Source organism: Oncorhynchus gorbuscha, unplaced genomic scaffold (genome assembly GCF_021184085.1).
Source record: "Oncorhynchus gorbuscha isolate QuinsamMale2020 ecotype Even-year unplaced genomic scaffold, OgorEven_v1.0 Un_scaffold_472, whole genome shotgun sequence".
Lineage (NCBI taxonomy): Eukaryota > Metazoa > Chordata > Actinopteri > Salmoniformes > Salmonidae > Oncorhynchus > Oncorhynchus gorbuscha.
Genome location: NW_025745304.1, coordinates 109,765 through 130,000, shown reverse-complemented (window position 1 = coordinate 130,000; position 20,236 = coordinate 109,765). Strand labels below are relative to the sequence as shown.

Sequence of the window (20,236 nt, the reverse complement as noted above, 5' to 3'; positions counted from 1 at the left end):
TATTATTATGATTGGTATTATTATTATGATTGGTATTATTATTATTATTATTATTGGTATTATTATTATTATTATTGGTATTATTATTGGTATTATTATTATTGGTATTATTATTATGATTGGTATTATTATTATTATTGGTATTATTATTATTATTATTTTTATTATTGGTATTATTATTATTATTATTATTATTATTGGTATTATTATTATTATTGGTATTATTATTATTATTATTGGTATTATTATTATTATTGGTATTATTATTATTATTGGTATTATTATTATTGGTATTATTATTATTGGTATTATTATTATTATTGGTATTATTATTATTATTGGTATTATTATTATTATTATTATTGGTATTATTATTATTATTATTATTGGTATTATTATTATTGGTATTATTATTATTATTATTATTGGTATTATTATTATTATTATTATTGGTATTATTGTTATTATTGGTATTATTATTATTGGTATTATTATTATTATTATTATTGGTATTATTATTATTAATATTATTATTGGTATTATTATTATTGGTATTATTATTATTATTATTATTATTGGTATTATTATTATTAGTATTATTATTATTGGTATTATTATTATTATTATTGGTATTATTATTATTATTGGTATTATTATTATGATTGGTATTATTATTATTATTATTATTGGTATTATTATTATTATTGGTATTATTATTATTACTATTGGTATTATTATTATTATTATTTGTATTATTATTATTATTATTGGTATTATTATTGGTATTATTATTATTGGTATTATTATTATTATTGGTATTATTATTATTATTGGTATTATTATTATGATTGGTATTATTATTATTGGTATTATTATTATTATTATTTGTATTATTATTATTATTATTGGTATTATTATTGGTATTATTATTATTATTGGTATTATTATTACTATTGGTATTATTATTATTATTATTATTATTATTATTGGTATTATTATTATTATTATTATTGGTATTATTATTATTATTATTGGTATTATTATTATTATTGGTATTATTATTATTATTATTGGTATTATTATTATTATTATTATTGGTATTATTATTATTATTATTGGTATTATTATTATTATTATTACTATTGGTATTATTATTATTATTATTGGTATTATTATTATTATTATTATTGGTATTATTATTATTATTGGTATTATTATTATTATTATTATTATTATTGGTATTATTATTATTATTGGTATTATCATTATTGGTATTATTATTATTATTATTGGTATTATTATTATTATTATTATTGGTATTATTATTATTATTGGTATTATTATTATTATTATTACTATTGGTATTATTATTATTATTATTTGACCATACAATCTGAAACAAGACAGCGAAGTGCATACATTTTAATATTAATATCAACTATCTAAGTACGTGTGTAAAAACAAAGTAAACAATAAAGCACTATATATAGTAGATCATTAGAAAGTAGAAATCAAACATCAACAACAACATCAGTAGTCCATCAACGTTCATTATCATTAGCCAAGATGGCCGCCTTCTGTCTACAAGCATTTCTCAGAGGAAGACGAAAAGAGTCTTGGTTACAGTCGGCAGTAGTTCCTCATCCTTCTTTCCATAATTCCTACCTTTTACATGTGGCCTTGAAGATCTTAACCTCTCCCATCTCAGCCAGCAGGGTGGTGTTGAATGTGTTCTTGAAGTCTTCAGTGAATACCAGGTTTGTCTTGAGGCGGACCTTGTTGGCCCAGATCAGAGTGTTTCCTGGACGACAGAAGTAATTCATGGTAACCAACAGCTCCTCTAAATCGTGGTGATACACCACGTCAGCCGCCAGAACGTAGTCATAGCGATACACGGATCGTGGGTAAGTGCGTTCCACCTCAGGACCCCAGGACAGAGCTGTCACCTCAGGTGTATATTTAGAACGCCCTCTGGTGTTTCGGAGCAAGTTGTATCTAAGATTACTAAGGACGTCCGGGAGGTCGGTGGCCGTCACCTGGGCACCTGGGGACACATTACATAAGGAGCTTCTTAAGAAGAAGAAGAAGAAGAAAGATGTATTTTGTAGTCAGTTATCACCAGATACAGCAGCTGATGGGATTAGAGTCTAAAAATCAAAGGAAATCAGTAAGACTTACCCAGTAGACTGGCGACGATAGACACTAATCCTGTTCCTGATCCCAGTTCCAAAACCTGCTTTCCTTTCAGATCTATCACATCAGTATTGGTCTCCAGGTAGTTACATAGAGCCAACGCCTGCAGGGGAGCAAATACATTATATTACTATGTGTAGCCTATCACCACCTAGACCTTTATAGAAGTCTGCCACTAGGTGACAGTAGTCCACCACTAGGTGGCAGTAGTCCACCACTAGGTGACAGTAGTCCACCACTAGGTGGCAGTAGTCCACCACTAGGAGGCAGTAGTCCACCACTAGGTGGCAGTAGTCCACCACTAGGGGGCATAGTCCACCACTAGGTGGCAGTAGTCCATTTGTCTGTTTCCCTGTAGAAGAGCAATCTGAATAGGAAGGCCAGAAGACACCTGTTGTTCCATGTGAGTGTTTGGTGCATTGATTTATCCTGCCGACTACTTAAAATGTAGTGATTTATCCTGCGGACAACGCCAAATGTAGTGATTTATCCTGCGGACAACGCCAAATGTAGTGATTTATCCTGCGGACAACGCCAAATGTAGTGATTTATCCTGCGGACAACGCCAAATGTAGTGATTTATCCTGCGGACTACTTCAAATGTAGTGATTTATCCTGCTGACAACGCCAAATGTAGTGATTTATCCTGCTGACAACGCCAAATGTAGTGATTTATCCTGTCAAACTACTCCAAATGTAGTGATTTATCCTGTCAAACTACTTCAAATGTAGTGATTTATCCTGATGTAGTGATTTATCCTGTCAAACTACTTCAAAAGTAGTGATTCATCCTGCCGACAACGCCACATGTAGTGTAGAACTGTACTCACTGCTGGCCATATCACTCCGCCATGGGAGTCCATTGCCTCGACGATGTTGATTTTGTGCCCAGCATAGAAGTAGACCTCTCTGTCCAGTCGTATCCAGGGGACGTGGGTATTATCCAGCTGGGCATCTCCTGTATCCTTGGTGTCCAGCTCCTCTACACAGGAATGGAACAAACCACTCATTCACATGGATCATACCATTTCTATTTCCTGGGTGTGTACTGTCAATGGTAGACTTGTGTTGTTAAATGATTGAGTCTGAGTATCTAGGCATTATAAAATGATGTCAATGACTCACCGATAATGTCTTCGTCAGTCGCTTCGGTGCTACAGCGGGAGTTAGTGTCTTCTGCTTCTTCATTGTCATCTGATTCCTCCTCACCGTCTATCACTGTTGTCTCGCTATCATCTTTCTCCTCCTCCTCCTCCTCTACTGTAATGAAAGCAGTGTCCTTCTCATCTTTGTGATTTGTGCCTAAAGGATCCATAAAAAGGTACAGCCAGCACTCTCTACAGGCTCAGTCTCTACTAATGGTACAGCCAGTACTCACTACAGGCTCAGTCTCTACTAATGGTACAGCCAGCACTCTCTACAGGCTCAGTCTCTTCTAATGGTACAGCCAGCCCTCTCTACAGGCTCAGTCTCTTCTAATGGTACAGCCAGCACTCTCTACAGGCTCAGTCTCTTCTAATGGTACAGCCAGCACTCTCTACAGGCTCAGTCTCTTCTAATGGTACAGCCAGCACTCTCTACAGGCTCAGTCTCTACTAATGGTACAGCCAGCACTCTCTACAGGCTCAGTCTCTACTAATGGTACAGCCAGCACTCTCTACAGGCTCAGTCTCTTCTAATGGTACAGCCAGCACTCTCTACAGGCTCAGTCTCTTCTAATGGTACAGCCAGCCCTCTCTACAGGCTCAGTCTCTTCTAATGGTACAGCCAGCCCTCTCTACAGGCTCAGTCTCTTCTAATGGTACAGCCAGCACTCTCTACAGGCTCAGTCTCTACTAATGGTACAGCCAGCACTCTCTACAGGCTCAGTCTCTTCTAATGGTACAGCCAGCACTCTCTACAGGCTCAGTCTCTTCTAATGGTACAGCCAGTACTCTCTACAGGCTCAGTCTCTACTAATGGTACAGCCAGCACTCTCTACAGGCTCAGTCTCTACTAATGGTACAGCCAGCACTCTCTACAGGCTCAGTCTCTTCTAATGGTACAGCCAGCACTCTCTACAGGCTCAGTCTCTTCTAATGGTACAGCCAGCACTCTCTACAGGCTCAGTCTCTTCTAATGGTACAGCCAGCACTCTCTACAGGCTCAGTCTCTACTAATGGTACAGCCAGCACTCTCTACAGGCTCAGTCTCTTCTAATGGTACAGCCAGCACTCTCTACAGGCTCAGTCTCTTCTAATGGTACAGCCAGCACTCTCTACAGGCTCAGTCTCTACTAATGGTACAGCCAGCACTCTCTACAGGCTCAGGCTCTCCCACACTTTGTAAAACCCCAAGTCCAACACTTGAGTTTTTATCTCTCTCCCCCTCTCCCTAACTTCACTCCTCCCCGAACCATGTTTGGTAACAACATATTTTTCCCCGCTAACAGTCTGTCAAAGCTAAGTGCTGTAATGAAATCCTGACCCCCTTAGACACCCTTCCACAGCCCTCGTTCATTCCCCATATGGACCGCCTCACAGTGGAGTTGAAGACCCCTTTTAAAACCCTTTATCAAACCAAAAACCATCACCTATCTACTGCAGTCCTTGGTTTTATTTGGTCAGTGGGGTTTTGGGGGTCAACCCTCCACCTTCACCTGGTGTTCCATCTCGTACTTAACCAATCAATGATTAATTAAGTATTTTGTCTCTTCTTCTTGTTGCTGAATCTTAGGAAGTTTCAGAGTCGAGGTTTTAAGACTGATCAGAATCCTCCTGGGTCGTCTCAGAGTGGAGGTTTTAATACTGATTAGAATCCTCCTGGGTCGTCTCAGAGTCAAGGTTTTAAGACTGATCAGAATCCTGCTGGGTCGTCTCAGAGTCAAGGTTTTAAGACTGATCAGAATCCTCCTGGGTCGTCTCAGAGTCAAGGTTTTAAGACTGATCAGAATCCTGCTGGGTCGTCTCAGAGTCGAGGTTTTAAGACTGATCAGAAACCTGCTGGGTCGTCTCAGAGTCGAGGTTTTAAGACTGATCAGAATCCTCCTGGGTCGTCTCAGAGTCGAGGTTTTAATACTGATTAGAATCCTGCTGGGTCGTCTCAGAGTCGAGGTTTTAAGACTGATCAGAATCCTCCTGGGTCGTCTCAGAGTCAAGGTTTTAAGACTGATCAGAATCCTGCTGGGTCGTCTCAGAGTCAAGGTTTTAAGACTGATCAGAATCCTCCAGGGTCGTCTCAGAGTCGAGGTTTTAATACTGATCAGATCCCTCCTGGGTCGTCTCAGAGTCGAGGTTTTAAGACTGATCAGAATCCTCCTGGGTCGTCTCAGAGTCGAGGATTTAAGATTGATCAGAATACTGCTGGGTCGTCTCAGAGTCGAGGTTTTAAGACTGATCAGAATCCTGCTGGGTCGTCACAGAGTCGGGGTTTTAAGACTGATCAGAATCCTGCTGGGTCGTCTCAGAGTCGAGGTTTTAAGACTGATCAGAATCCTGCTGGGTCGTCTCAGAGTCGAGGTTTTAACCTCTTGCTCCTACCTGGCACGCAGGCGTCCCATCTAGAGCTCTGGAAATGCAAATGCGCTACGCTAAATGCTAATAGTATTAGTTAAAACTCAAACGTTCATTAAAATACACATGCAGGGTATTGAATTAAAGCTACACTCGTTGTGAATCCAGGCAACAAGTCAGATTTTTAAAATGCTTTTCGGCGAAAGCATGAGAAGCTATTATCTGATAGCATGTAACACCCCAAAAGACCTGCAGGGGACGTAAACAAAATAATTAGCATAGTCGGCGCTACACAAACCGCACAAATAAAATATAAAACATTCATTACCTTTGACCATCTTCTTTGTTGGCACTCCTAGATGTCCCATAATCACTATTGGGTCTTTTTTTCGATTAAATCGGTCCATATATAGCCTAGATATCGATCTACGAAGACTGTGTGATAAACGAAAAAAATAGCGTCTTATAACGTAACGTCATTTTTTTAAATTAAAAAAGTAGACGATAAACTTTCACAAAACACTTCGAAATACTTTTGTAATGCAACTTTAGGTATTAGTAAACGTTACTAAGCGATCAAATTAATCACGAGACGAAGTGTTTCCTATAGGGGTCCGTCTTGAAATACTGTCCGAGGTTTTAATACTGATCAGAACCCTCCTGGGTCGTCTCAGAGTCGAGGTTTTAATACTGATCAGAATCCTCCTGGGTCGTTTCAGAGTCGAGGATTTAAGACTGATCAGAATCCTCCTGGGTCGTCTCAGAGTCGAGATTTTAATACTGATCAGAATCCTCCTGGGTCGTTTCAGAGTCGAGGTTTTAAGACTGATCAGAATCCTCCTGGGTCGTCTCAGAGTCGAGGTTTTAAGACTATGAGAGTCAGAATCCTGCTGGGTCGTCTCAGAGTCGAGGTTTTAATACTGATCAGAATCCTCCTGGGTCGTCTGCTGGGTCGTCTCAGAGTCGAGGTTTTAATACTGATCAGAATCCTCCTGGGTCGTCTCAGAGTCGAGGTTTTAATACTGATCAGAACCCTCCTGGGTCGTCTCAGAGTCAAGGTTTTAAGACTGATCAGAATCCTGCTGGGTCGTCTCAGAGTCGAGGTTTTAAGACTGATCAGATTCCTCCTGGGTCGTCTCAGAGTCGAGGTTTTAAGACTGATCAGAATCCTCCTGGGTCGTCTCAGAGTCGAGGTTTTAATACTGATCAGAATCCTCCTGGGTCGTCTGCTGGGTCGTCTCAGAGTCGAGGTTTTAATACTGATCAGAACCCTCCTGGGTCGTCTCAGAGTCGAGGTTTTAATACTGATCAGAATCCTCCTGGGTCGTTTCAGAGTCGAGGATTTAAGACTGATCAGAATCCTCCTGGGTCGTCTCAGAGTCGAGATTTTAATACTGATCAGAATCCTCCTGGGTCGTTTCAGAGTCGAGGTTTTAAGACTGATCAGAATCCTCCTGGGTCGTCTCAGAGTCGAGGTTTTAAGACTATGAGAGTCAGAATCCTGCTGGGTCGTCTCAGAGTCAAGGTTTTAATACTGATCAGAATCCTCCTGGGTCGTCTGCTGGGTCGTCTCAGAGTCGAGGTTTTAATACTGATCAGAATCCTCCTGGGTCGTCTCAGAGTCGAGGTTTTAATACTGATCAGAACCCTCCTGGGTCGTCTCAGAGTCAAGGTTTTAAGACTGATCAGAATCCTGCTGGGTCGTCTCAGAGTCGAGGTTTTAAGACTGATCAGAATCCTCCTGGGTCGTCTCAGAGTCGAGGTTTTAAGACTATGAGAGTCAGAATCCTTCATCACACGGCAGGTAGCCTAGTGGTTAGAGTGTTGGACTAGTAACCGAAAGGTTGCAAGTTCAAATCCCCGAGCTGACAAGGTACAAATCTGTCGTTCTGCCCCTGAACAGGCAGTTAACCCACTAGGCTGTCATTGAAAATACGAATTTGTTCTTAACTTACTTGCCTGGTTAAATAAAGGAAAAATAAAAAAACACCAACCCGACTCTATATTTAGAGATGGAACCATCTGAAACACACACAAACACATTTTAGATTTAAACAAACAATATCTAAATCACCGTAAACTGTCAACTCCATCTCCCTGATATACTAAGATAGGATATGAACTTTTGGCTCAAATATGTTTATTTTAATTAGGTTTTAGAGTCATGAAGCAACTGAGGACAGGGCCTGAAATGAACACCAGCCACCAGGCAAATGTGGGTAGATGTTGGCAATGGCTGGTAAATATGTTTACTTCATCAGTCACATTGGCGGGTGGTCAGGGGTCAGGGGTCAGGGCTACACAGTGCCAGCATTCCACTCGCATTTGCAAATTAAAATAAAGTTATTAAAGTTATAAGTCAAGTATGAGCACATTTATGGCAAAAAATTAACTGTGCAGTAGCCGTTTTCAAATTATTTCTGCCATTTGTTTTTCATAGCTGGTAATCGCAAACAAAGAATTAGGAAACCTAAAGCCCTCCTCGTGTAGCAACACTGCCTGGTTTGTGGACTATGAGTGAAGTGCTGAAAGACAGATTTTTTATAGAAGCGCTGCCACAAGGCAGAAACGTTGCTCTGGTTGATTTGAAAGTGTTTATCTTGACTTGTTCACAAGCCAGGTTGTTGTTCAATGTTTCAGTTTGTTTCAACTGAGAAGTCAGCTACTAGTCAGGCATATTACCATGGTAACCTCCCGTCCTTAAAGGGGCAGCTCAACATTTTGTCTGATCACAACAACACAAATACAATCCATGTCTCAATTGTCTCAAGGCTTATAATGTCTCCTGTCTTCACCTAAACTGGTCAGTGTCTGTCATGGAAAGAGCAGGTGTTCTTAATGTTTTGTCCACTCAGTGTATGTGGCTGTACTATCTGACCTGACTGGTGACCTGTGTTGGCTTGACTCTGGTATATCTGTAGCAGGTGTTCTTAATGTTTTGTCCACTCAGTGTATGTGGCTGTAATATCTGACCTGTGTTGGCTTGACTCTGGTATATATGTAACAGGTGTTCTTAATGTTTTGTCCACTCATTGTATGTGGCTGTAATATCTGACCTGTGTTGGCTTGACTTTGGTATATCTGTAGCAGGTGTTCTTAATGTTTTGTAACGATTAGAAACAGTCTGATTTAGTCTCCTTGTAGGGACACTTATAAATGAGGCCTAATTAAAAACAGTTATCTGGTTCCCTTGTTTGTTTGGATCACCAAAATACCACGGTCTACATTACGGTGAGGTCAAAGACTAATGTAGCTCAGAGGGAAGCATAGCTTTATGGAATGGGGAGATTGAGGGGTATCCCCCCCAGCCAAGAGGAAGTCTACGGGAATCCCACCTCACCACTTAGTGAGACTGAAATAGGACGAGGGATGACAGAGAGCATGAGGTATGTCTTAAAGATGTCTCAGGATGATTGATGGATGAGTTGTGTCTTAAATGGATCTTTCTCGGGGGAGGTCGAAAGGGCAAACGAGGGCGGAGCCAAATCCCTGACGGACACCTTCTGGAAGCTGCCTGAAGTGGGTGGAGCTAGCTGAGCCTCCCTTGACCTTAAAGGGATAGTCCCACTCCAGAATGAAACTCCTGTCAATTTGGTGAGTCTATCTCCTGTTGCCAGGCATTTCAACAGCCATAATCATGATGTAGAAATCACCTGTTGCCAGACATTTCAACAGCCATAATCATGAACTAAGTATCTTACTTTATATGGCCGTTGAATTAGTGAAGGCGCCACCTAGTGGAGGAGATGGGGATAAATTACTTCTCCATGGAGAGACACACATTGGTTAGATCGCTTGATCACTCTAGCAGTTCTCAATGAGGAATGGTCTTTTTCTAGTATGTTCTAAATAGACAGAAAATGTAGGGAATGACATCATAATGACCGGTAATGACATCATAATGACAGGGAATGACATCATAATGACCGGTAATGACATCATAATGACAGGGAATGACTTCATAATGACCGGTAATGACATCATAATGACAGGGAATGACATCATAATGACCAGTAATGACATCATAATGACAGGGAATGACATCATAATGACAGGGAATGACATCATAATGACCAGTAATGACATCATAATGACAGGGAATGACATCATAATGACCAGTAATGACAGGGAATGACATCATAATGACCGATAATGACATCATAATGACAGGGAATGACATCATAATGACCAGTAATGACCGGTAATGACATCATCATGTAATTGTATTGTGTCTTTATTTGATTGTCATGTTTCCCCACACAGCTTCCTCTGCTGGGATCTCTGGATCGGGCCAATACTGACTTGGAATTTAGAACGATGCTCGTCTGTGAGGTTGTGTTGTTGTGACACTGATTACCATTGGCTCGCACGCTGAAGAAGGGCTCATAACCCCAAACGTTAAAATATGTCAATGTATGGTTATTTATCGGAGAGCTGTCCAATTTCTGTTCTTTGAACCACACACCTTGTAGAATCCATAGCCAGAAGAATTCAGGCTGTTCTGGGGGCAAAGGGAGTTCCGACCCAGTACCAGATGGGTGTACCTAATAAACTGCCCACTGAGTGTCTGTTTTCCATAAGAGTTGTGTGAAGTTGGTAGGATCTTATTCAAAATGATTCACAGCTGTAATGGCTGCCGAAGGTGCTTCCACCAAGCATTGACTCTGGGCAGGGGGGGGTGAAGACATTTTTTATTTAATTTGGAACACTTTCCATAATGTTTATTTGACTTTTGAAGATGTGGAGTTGGTTGTGTAGAAATAGGTAGGAAAGGAATTCAATGTAATAAATGTTTTGACATGTTCAGGGCAGCAAAAAGTGAATGTGTAGATTTTTACTAGAAACTTTATATATCCATAACAAATTAGATTTGAATACAGAATGGAACAAGACAACAAAGTACATACATTTATAATAATATCAATACAAAACTACATGTAACAACTACGTAAACAATAAAGCACTAGATATCACAGGTAAGTATTGAGGAGAACATCAAACATCAACAACTGACATCATCAGTAGTCCATCAACGTCCGTTATCATTAGCCAAGATGGCCGCCTTCTGTCTTCAAGCATTTCTCAGAGGAAGAAGGAACAGGAAGTCTTGGTTACATTTGGCATAGTCTGCAGGATGTTAACTATTCCTTTGTCTTCCCTAATCCCTACCTTTTACACACAAGGGCATAAACCTCTTCCATCTCAGCCAGCAGGGTGGTGTTGAATGTGTTCCTCTGTCTCTCTACATGTGACCATGAAGATCTTAACCTCTCCCATCTCAGCCAGCAGGGTGGTGTTGAATGTGTTCCTCTGTCTCTCTACATGTGACCATGAAGATCTTAACCTCTCCCATCTCAGCCAGCAGGGTGGTGTTGAATGTGATCCTCTGTCTCTCTGCATGTGGCCATGAAGATCTTAACCTCTCCCATCTCAGCCAGCAGGGTGGTGTTGAATGTGATCCTCTGTCTCTCTGCATGTGGCCATGAAGATCTTAACCTCTCCCATCTCAGCCAGCAGGGTGGTGTTGAAGGTGTTCCTCTGTCTCTCTGCATGTGGCCTTGAAGATCTTAACCTCTCCCATCTCAGCCAGCAGGGTGGTGTTGAAGGTGTTCTTGAAGTCCTCAGTGAATACCAGGTCTGTGGGAAAACGGACCTTGTTGGCCCAGATCAGAGTGGTTCCTAAGGGAAATCAAATGAGTTGTTTAAGGCTTTCATGTCTTACATTCAGGGAACTGTTCAATGAATCAACTGTTCATCCAACAAATCAACCAACCAATCAACAATTTAACAAATCAACCAATCAATCAATAAACTAATCAATAATTTAACCAATCAGTCAATCAATCAACCTGGACGGCAGAAGTATGTCATGGTGAACAGCAGCTCATCCAGGTAGTCATGGTGATACACCACGTCAGCCGCCAGCACGTAGTCATAGCGATAGACAGATCTGGGGTAGATGCGTTCCACGTCAGGACCCCAGGACAGAGCTGCAGCTTGGGGAGTGTTCCTCCAGCGCCCTCTTGTGTTACGGAGCAGGTTGGCTCTCAGGTTACCTATGATCTCTGGTAGGTCTGTAGCTGTGACCCAGGCACCTGGGGACAGGAAGCACTCTGTTATTCAACTAACAGACACACAGGTGGCCAGTACCAAATCAACCCCTAGCCACTAGTTGTCTAGTGCCGAGGACACTTCATGCAGATCTGAAAAGATTGGATAGGTGTAAGTGGTATAGAATGCTAGGACCTCATCCACCTTGCTAGGCCCTCCTACACCTTGATAGGATCTCCTCCCTCTTGACAGGACCTCCTCCCCCTTGACAGGACCTCCTCCACCTAGCTAGGACCTCCTCCACCTAGCTAGGGCCTCCTCCCCCTTGCTAGGGCCTCCTCCCCCTAGCTAGGACCTCCTCCACCTAGCTAGGACCTCCTCCACCTAGCTAGGGCCTCCTCCCCCTTGCTAGGACCTCCTCCACCTAGCTAGGACCTCCTCCCCCTTGATAGACCTCCTCCACCTTGATAGGACCTCCTCCACCTTGATAGGACCTCCTCCGCCTTGCTAGCCACCCTGACAGGACCTCCTCCACTTTGATAGGCTAGGTAGAAATGTTGCCATATTTCTTACACCTCTCCGATCTTCTCAGATGTACAATATGAGTAAATCTAATGCCCAGACTCACCTAGGAGTGTGGCTACAATAGACACTAGGCCAGGACCTGCTCCTAGCTCCAGCACTGCCTTGTCCACCAGGTTCAACTGCTCAACGTTGGTCTCTAGGTAGTGACACAGAGCCAACGCCTGCAGGCAACCAGAGTTACTATAGAAACCATCATTATAGTTGTTAGAAGTTCATTAATCATCGTTCATCCATCCACACTGTGAAACATTTAACCAATCATCATCCTCTATCCACACTGTGAAACATTTAACCAATCATCATCCTCTATCCACACTGTGAAACATTTAACCAATCATCATCCTCCATCCACACTGTGAAACATTTAACCAATCATCATCCTCTATCCACACTGTGAAACATTTAACCAATCATCATCCTCTATCCACACTGTGAAACATTTAACCAATCATCATCCTCTATCCACACTGTGAAACATTTAACCAATCATCATCCTCCATCCACACTGTGAAACATTTAACCAATCATCATCCTCCATCCACACTGTGAAACATTTAACCAATCATCATCCTCCATCCACACTGTGAAACATTTAACCAATCATCATCCTCCATCCACACTAGACTAACTCACCGCTGGCCAGATGACAGCACCGTAAGAGTCCAAGGCCTCAAAGATGCTGATCTCCTCTCCTACGTAGCAAAACACCTCTTTACCAAACTTGGAGTAGGTAGTGGGGGCCCAGGCCTGGTCCTTCTGCTGCTGGGGTTCAGTCCCCTTGGCTTTGTCATCTGATTCCTCCTCCCCGTCTATCACGGTTGTCTCGCTATTATCTTCCTCCTCTTCATCTTCCTCATCATCATCATCGTTCTCGTCCTCCTCATCTTTCTTCTCGTCTTCCGTTTCCTTCTCTTCTTTCATGATCTCAGTCTTCTCCTCCTCTTGGTGAGATGTGCATAAAGGGTCCATCTGCACTGATATATAGTGTCGTAGCTGATGTTACGTTGATACCTTAGCTGCTAATGGTGCAGTCAGTCCTCTCTTCAGGCTCAGTCTCTCCCACTCTTTGTAAACACAGCGTCTCTTCAGGCTCAGTCTCTCCCACTCTTTGTAAACACAGCGTCTCTTCAGGCTCAGTCTCTCCCACTCTTTGTAAACACAGCGTCCAACACTTGAGTTTTATCTCCCCTCCCTAATTTCACCCCTGCCTTTCTTCACTCCTCCCTGCTCACAGCCTGTCACAGGCTACGTACTGTAATGACACCCTGACCCCCCCAGCCTCGACCATCCCCGTATGGACGGCCTCACAGAGAACTATGTTGCACTAAATGCACCGTCAACCAAATAATGGAACTGACATCTCACCCAAAATAACATCTCAGTCATTACACTCCTCATATTCTCATCAGTCAATACACTCCTCATATTCTCATCAGTCATTACACTCCTCATATTCTCATCAGTCATTACACTCCTCATATTCTCATCAGTCAATACACTCCTCATATTCTCATCAGTCATTACACTCCTCATATTCTCATCAGTCATTACACTCCTCATATTCTCATCAGTCATTACACTCCTCATATTCTCATCTCAGTCAATACACTCCTCATATTCTCATCAGTCATTACACTCCTCATATTCTCATCAGTCATTACACTCCTCATATTCTCATCTCAGTCATTACACTCCTCATATTCTCATCAGTCATTACACTCCTCATATTCTCATCAGTCATTACACTCCTCATATTCTCATCAGTCATTACACTCCTCATATTCTCATCAGTCATTACACTCCTCATATTCTCATCAGTCATTACACTCCTCATATTCTCATCAGTCATTACACTCCTCATATTCTCATCAGTCATTACACTCCTCATATTCTCATCAGTCATTACACTCCTCATATTCTCATCTCAGTCAATACACTCCTCATATTCTCATCAGTCATTACACTCCTCATATTCTCATCAGTCATTACACTCCTCATATTCTCATCTCAGTCATTACACTCCTCATATTCTCATCAGTCATTACACTCCTCATATTCTCATCAGTCATTACACTCCTCATATTCTCATCAGTCATTACACTCCTCATATTCTCATCAGTCATTACACTCCTCATATTCTCATCAGTCATTACACTCCTCATATTCTCATCAGTCATTACACTCCTCATATTCTCATCAGTCATTACACTCCTCATATTCTCATCAGTCATTACACTCTCATATTCTCATCAGTCATTACACTCCTCATATTCTCATCAGTCATTACACTCCTCATATTCTCATCAGTCATTACACTCCTCATATTCTCATCAGTCATTACACTCCTCATATTCTCATCAGTCATTACACTCCTCATATTCTCATCAGTCATTACACTCCTCATATTCTCATCAGTCATTACACTCCTCATATTCTCATCAGTCATTACACTCCTCATATTCTCATCAGTCATTACACTCCTCATATTCTCATCAGTCATTACACTCTCATATTCTCATCAGTCATTACACTCCTCATATTCTCATCAGTCATTACACTCCTCATATTCTCATCAGTCATTACACTCCTCATATTCTCATCAGTCATTACACTCCTCATATTCTCATCAGTCATTACACTCCTCATATTCTCATCAGTCATTACACTCCTCATATTCTCATCAGTCATTACACTCTCATATTCTCATCAGTCATTACACTCCTCATATTCTCATCAGTCATTACACTCCTCATATTCTCATCAGTCATTACACTCCTCATATTCTCATCAGTCATTACACTCCTCATATTCTCATCAGTCATTACACTCCTCATATTCTCATCAGTCATTACACTCCTCATATTCTCATCAGTCATTACACTCCTCATATTCTCATCAGTCATTACACTCCTCTATTCTCATCAGTCATTACACTCCTCATATTCTCATCAGTCATCAGTCATTACACTCCTCATATTCTCATCAGTCATTACACTCCTCATATTCTCATCAGTCATTACACTCCTCATATTCTCATCAGTCATTACACTCCTCATATTCTCATCAGTCATTACACTCCTCATATTCTCATCAGTCATTACACTCCTCATATTCTCATCAGTCATTACACTCCTCATATTCTCATCAGTCATTACACTCCTCATATTCTCATCAGTCATTACACTCCTCATATTCTCATCAGTCATTACACTCCTCATATTCTCATCAGTCATTACACTCCTCATATTCTCATCAGTCATTACACTCCTCATATTCTCATCAGTCATTACACTCCTCATATTCTCATCAGTCATTACACTCCTCATATTCTTTGCTGCATTGAAAAATACAATGTGAGCGGCTATTCTGGCTCTATTCTGGCTCTATTCTGGCTCTATTCTGGCTCTATTCTGACTCTATTCTAACTCTATTCTGGCTCTATTCAGGCTCTATTCTGGTTCTATTCTGGCTCTATTCTGGTTCTATTCTGGTTCTATTCTGGCTCTATTCTAACTCTATTCTGGCTCTATTCTGGCTCTATTCTGGCTCTATTCTGGCTCTATTCGGGCTCTATTCTGGCTCTATTCTGGCTCTATTCTGGTTCTATTCTGGCTCTATTCTGGCTCTATTCTGGCTCTATTCTGGCTCTATTCTGGCTCTATTCTGGCTCTATTCTGGCTCTATTCAGGTTCTATTCTGGCTCTATTCTGGCTCTATTCAGGCTCTATTCTGGCTCTATTCAGGCTCTATTCTGGTTCTATTCTGACTCTATTCTAACTCTATTCTGGCTCTATTCTGGCTCTATTCTGGCTCTATTCTGGCTCTATTCTGACTCTATTCTGGCTCTATTCTGGCTCTATTCAGGTTCTATTCTGGCTCTATTCTGGTTCTATTCTGGTTCTATTCTGGCTCTATTCTGGCTCTATTCTGACTCTATTCTGGCTCTATTCTGGCTCTATTCAGGTTCTATTCTGGCTCTATTCTGGTTCTATTCTGGTTCTATTCTGGTTCTATTCTGACTCTATTCTGGCTCTATTCTGGCTCTATTCAGGTTCTATTCTGGCTCTATTCTGGTTCTATTCTGGTTCTATTCTGACTCTATTCTGGCTCTATTCTGGCTCTATTCTGGCTCTATTCTGGCTCTATTCTGGCTCTATTCTGGTTCTATTCTGGTTCTATTCTGACTCTATTCTGGCTCTATTCTGGCTCTATTCTGGCTCTATTCTGGCTCTATTCTGGCTCTATTCTGGCTCTATTCTGGCTCTATTCAGGTTCTATTCTGGCTCTATTCTGGTTCTATTCTGGTTCTATTCTGGTTCTATTCTGACTCTATTCTGGCTCTATTCTGGCTCTATTCAGGTTCTATTCTGGCTCTATTCTGGTTCTATTCTGGTTCTATTCTGACTCTATTCTGGCTCTATTCTGGCTCTATTCTGGCTCTATTCTGGCTCTATTCTGGCTCTATTCTGGCTCTATTCTGGTTCTATTCTGGTTCTATTCTGGCTCTATTCTGGTTCTATTCTGGTTCTATTCTGGCTCTATTCTGGTTCTATTCTGGTTCTATTCTGGTTCTATTCTGGCTCTATTCTGGTTCTATTCTGGTTCTATTCTAGCTCTATTCTGGCTCTATTCTGGTTCTATTCTGGCTCTATTCTGGTTCTATTCTGGCTCTATTCTGGTTCTATTCTGGTTCTATTCTGGTTCTATTCTGGCTCTATTCTGGTTCTATTCTGGTTCTATTCTGGCTCTATTCTGGTTCTATTCTGGTTCTATTCTGGTTCTATTCTGGCTCTATTCTGGTTCTATTCTGGTTCTATTCTGGTTCTATTCTGGCTCTATTCTGGCTCTATTCTGGTTCTATTCTGGCTCTATTCTGGCTCTATTCTGGCTCTATTCTGGCTCTATTCTGGTTCTATTCTGGCTCTATTCTGGCTCTATTCTGGCTCTATTCTAACTCTATTCTGGCTCTATTCAGGTTCTATTCTGGTTCTATTCTGGCTCTATTCTGGTTCTATTCTGGCTCTATTCTGGCTCTATTCTGGCTCTATTCTGGCTCTATTCAGGTTCTATTCTGGTTCTATTCTGGCTCTATTCTGGCTCTATTCTGGCTCTATTCTGGCTCTATTCTAGCTCTATTCTGGTTCTATTCTGAATCTATTCTGGCTCTATTCTGGCTCTATTCTGACTCTATTCTGGCTCTATTCTAGCTCTATTCTGGTTCTATTCTGGTTCTATTCTGGCTCTATTCTGGCTCTATTCTGGCTCTATTCTGAATCTATTCTGGCTCTATTCTGGCTCTATTCTGGTTCTATTCTGGTTCTATTCTGGTTCTATTCTGGTTCTATTCTGGTTCTATTCTGGCTCTATTCTGGCTCTATTCTGGTTCTATTCTGGCTCTATTCTGGCTCTATTCTGGCTCTATTCTGGCTCTATTCTGGCTCTATTCTGACTCTATTCTAACTCTATTCTGGTTCTATTCTGGTTCTATTCTGGCTCTATTCTGGCTCTATTCTGGCTCTATTCTGGCTCTATTCTGACTCTATTCTGGCTCTATTCTAGCTCTATTCTGGTTCTATTCTGGTTCTATTCTGGCTCTATTCTGGCTCTATTCTGGCTCTATTCTGAATCTATTCTGGCTCTATTCTGGCTCTATTCTGGCTCTATTCTGGCTCTATTCTGGCTCTATTCTGGTTCTATTCTGGCTCTATTCTGGCTCTATTCTGGCTCTATTCTAACTCTATTCTGGCTCTATTCAGGTTCTATTCTGGTTCTATTCTGGCTCTATTCTGGTTCTATTCTGGCTCTATTCTGGCTCTATTCTGGCTCTATTCTGGCTCTATTCAGGTTCTATTCTGGTTCTATTCTGGCTCTATTCTGGCTCTATTCTGGCTCTATTCTGGCTCTATTCTAGCTCTATTCTGGTTCTATTCTGAATCTATTCTGGCTCTATTCTGGCTCTATTCTGACTCTATTCTGGCTCTATTCTAGCTCTATTCTGGTTCTATTCTGGTTCTATTCTGGCTCTATTCTGGCTCTATTCTGGCTCTATTCTGAATCTATTCTGGCTCTATTCTGGCTCTATTCTGGTTCTATTCTGGTTCTATTCTGACTCTATTCTGCCTCTATTCTGGTTCTATTCTGGCTCTATTCTGGCTCTATTCTGGTTCTATTCTGACTCTATTCTGGCTCTATTCTGGCTCTATTCTAGCTCTATTCTGGCTCTATTCTGGCTCTATTCTGGCTCTATTCTGGTTCTATTCTAACTCTATTCTGGCTCTATTCTGGTTCTATTCTGGCTCTGTTCTAGCTATATTCTGGCTCTATTCTGGCTCTATTCTAACTCTATTCTGGCTCTATTCTGGCTCTATTCTGGCTCTATTCTGGCTCTGTTCTAGCTATATTCTGGCTCTATTCGGGCTATATTCTGCCTCAATAACACAATCCCAAACGTCTCAAGACTTATAAAGCCTTCAACCTGTCTCCTCCCCTTCATCGACACTGATTGAAGTGGATTTGGGATCTTTCACCTGGATTAAACTGGTCAGTCTATGTCATGGAAAGAGCAGGTGTTCTTAATGTTTTGTCCACTCAGTGTATGTGGCTGTACTATCTGTCCTGAGTCGTGACCTGTGTTGGCTTGACTCTGGTATGTCTGTAGCAGGTTTAGTAACAGTCTTGACCTCTGGGTCTGATTTAGTCTCCTTATAGGGACACTTAGAAATGAGGCTAATTAAAAACAGGGAGTTCTCTGGTTCCCGGGTTTGCTTGGATCACCAAAATACCACTGTCTCAAGTTTGACTGATGCCAAGTTTGAGGAATCCACTTGGTCAACTTTACTTGGCCATTGCCCTTCTCCTATCAATACATATTGGATATCGCCAACAAATGACAGAGTCAAATTGGTATATATATATATATATATTTTTTTTTACCCCTTTTTCTCCCCAATTAATTGGTAGTTACAACCGCACTGCTCCTTGACACAATGCCCACTTAACCCGGAAGTCAACAGCACCAATGTGTCGGAGGAAACGCCGTACACCCGGCGATCGTCTCAGTGTGCACTGCGCCCGGCCCACCACAAGAGTCGCTAGTGAGCAATGGGACGAGGACATCCATGCCAGACAAACCCTCCCCTAACCCGGACGGCGCTGGGACAAACCCCCCTTAACCCGGACGGCGCTGGGACAAACCCTCCCCTAACCCGGACGACGCTGGGACAAACCCTCCCCTAACCCGGACGACGCTGGGACAAACCCTCCTCTAACCCGGACGGCGCTGGGCCAAACCCTCCCCTAACCCGGACGACGCTGGGACAAACCCTCCCCTAACCCGGACGACGCTGGGACAAACCCTCCTCTAACCCGGACGGCGCTGGGCCAAACCCTCCCTACAAACCCTCCCCTAACCCGGACGGCGCTGGGCCAAACCCTCCCTACAAACCCTCCCCTACAAACCCTCCCCTACAAACCCTCCCCCTACAAACCCTTCCCTAACCCGGAACGGCGCTGGGTCAAACCCTCCCCTACAAACCCTCCCCTACAAACCCTCCCCTACAAACCCTCCCTACAAACCCTTCCCTAACCCGGACGACGCTGGGCCAAACCCTCCCCCTACAAACCCTCTCCTACAAACCCTCCCCTACAAACCCTTCCCTAACCCGGACGACGCTGGGCCAAACCTCCCCTACAAACCCTCCCCTACAAACCCTTCCCTAACCCGGATGACGCTGGGACAAACCCTCCCCTAACCCGGATGACGCTGGGCCAAACCCTCCCCTACAAACCCTCCCCTACAAACCCTTCCCTAACCCGGACGACGCTGGGCCAAACCCTCCCCTACAAACCCTCCCCTACAAACCCTTCCCTAACCCGGACGACGCTGGGACAAACCCTCCTCTAACCCGGACGACGCT

At 42.0% G+C, this 20,236-nt stretch overlaps 2 protein-coding genes across 2 annotated transcripts; both read right to left on the bottom strand.

The window, feature by feature from the left end:
* Nucleotides 1-1,631: 1,631 nt before the first annotated feature.
* Nucleotides 1,632-3,508, bottom strand: LOC124018297 (protein-lysine methyltransferase METTL21C-like). The gene is made up of 4 exons (XM_046333572.1): nucleotides 3,319-3,508; nucleotides 3,024-3,175; nucleotides 2,179-2,296; nucleotides 1,632-2,044 (listed from the first exon to the last, which is right to left on the bottom strand). Exons 1-4 carry the CDS (start codon nucleotides 3,506-3,508, stop codon nucleotides 1,662-1,664), a joined length of 843 nt encoding a protein of 280 aa, XP_046189528.1. The 3' UTR covers nucleotides 1,632-1,661.
* A 7,230-nt stretch (nucleotides 3,509-10,738) lies between these two features.
* LOC124018316 (protein-lysine methyltransferase METTL21C-like) lies at nucleotides 10,739-13,450 on the bottom strand. The gene is made up of 4 exons (XM_046333587.1): nucleotides 12,954-13,450; nucleotides 12,364-12,481; nucleotides 11,534-11,779; nucleotides 10,739-11,363 (listed from the first exon to the last, which is right to left on the bottom strand). The coding sequence occupies exons 1-4, from the start codon at nucleotides 13,287-13,289 to the stop codon at nucleotides 11,191-11,193; spliced, it is 873 nt and encodes a 290-aa protein (XP_046189543.1). The 5' UTR covers nucleotides 13,290-13,450; the 3' UTR covers nucleotides 10,739-11,190.
* Between the last annotated feature and the right edge of the window lie 6,786 nt (nucleotides 13,451-20,236).

Coding starts and splice junctions, on each gene's coding strand:
- LOC124018297 (XM_046333572.1), bottom strand. CDS start 3,508: ATGGATCCTTTAGGCACAAATCACAAAGATGAGAAGGACACTGCTTTC. Junction 2,297..3,023: donor GCGGAGTGATATGGCCAGCA/GTGAGTACAGTT, acceptor GCTCCCCTGCAG/GCGTTGGCTCTATGTAACTA. Junction 2,045..2,178: donor TATCGTCGCCAGTCTACTGG/GTAAGTCTTACT, acceptor ATGTGTCCCCAG/GTGCCCAGGTGACGGCCACC.
- LOC124018316 (XM_046333587.1), bottom strand. CDS start 13,289: ATGGACCCTTTATGCACATCTCACCAAGAGGAGGAGAAGACTGAGATC. Junction 12,482..12,953: donor GTGCTGTCATCTGGCCAGCG/GTGAGTTAGTCT, acceptor GGTTGCCTGCAG/GCGTTGGCTCTGTGTCACTA. Junction 11,780..12,363: donor TATTGTAGCCACACTCCTAG/GTGAGTCTGGGC, acceptor TCCTGTCCCCAG/GTGCCTGGGTCACAGCTACA.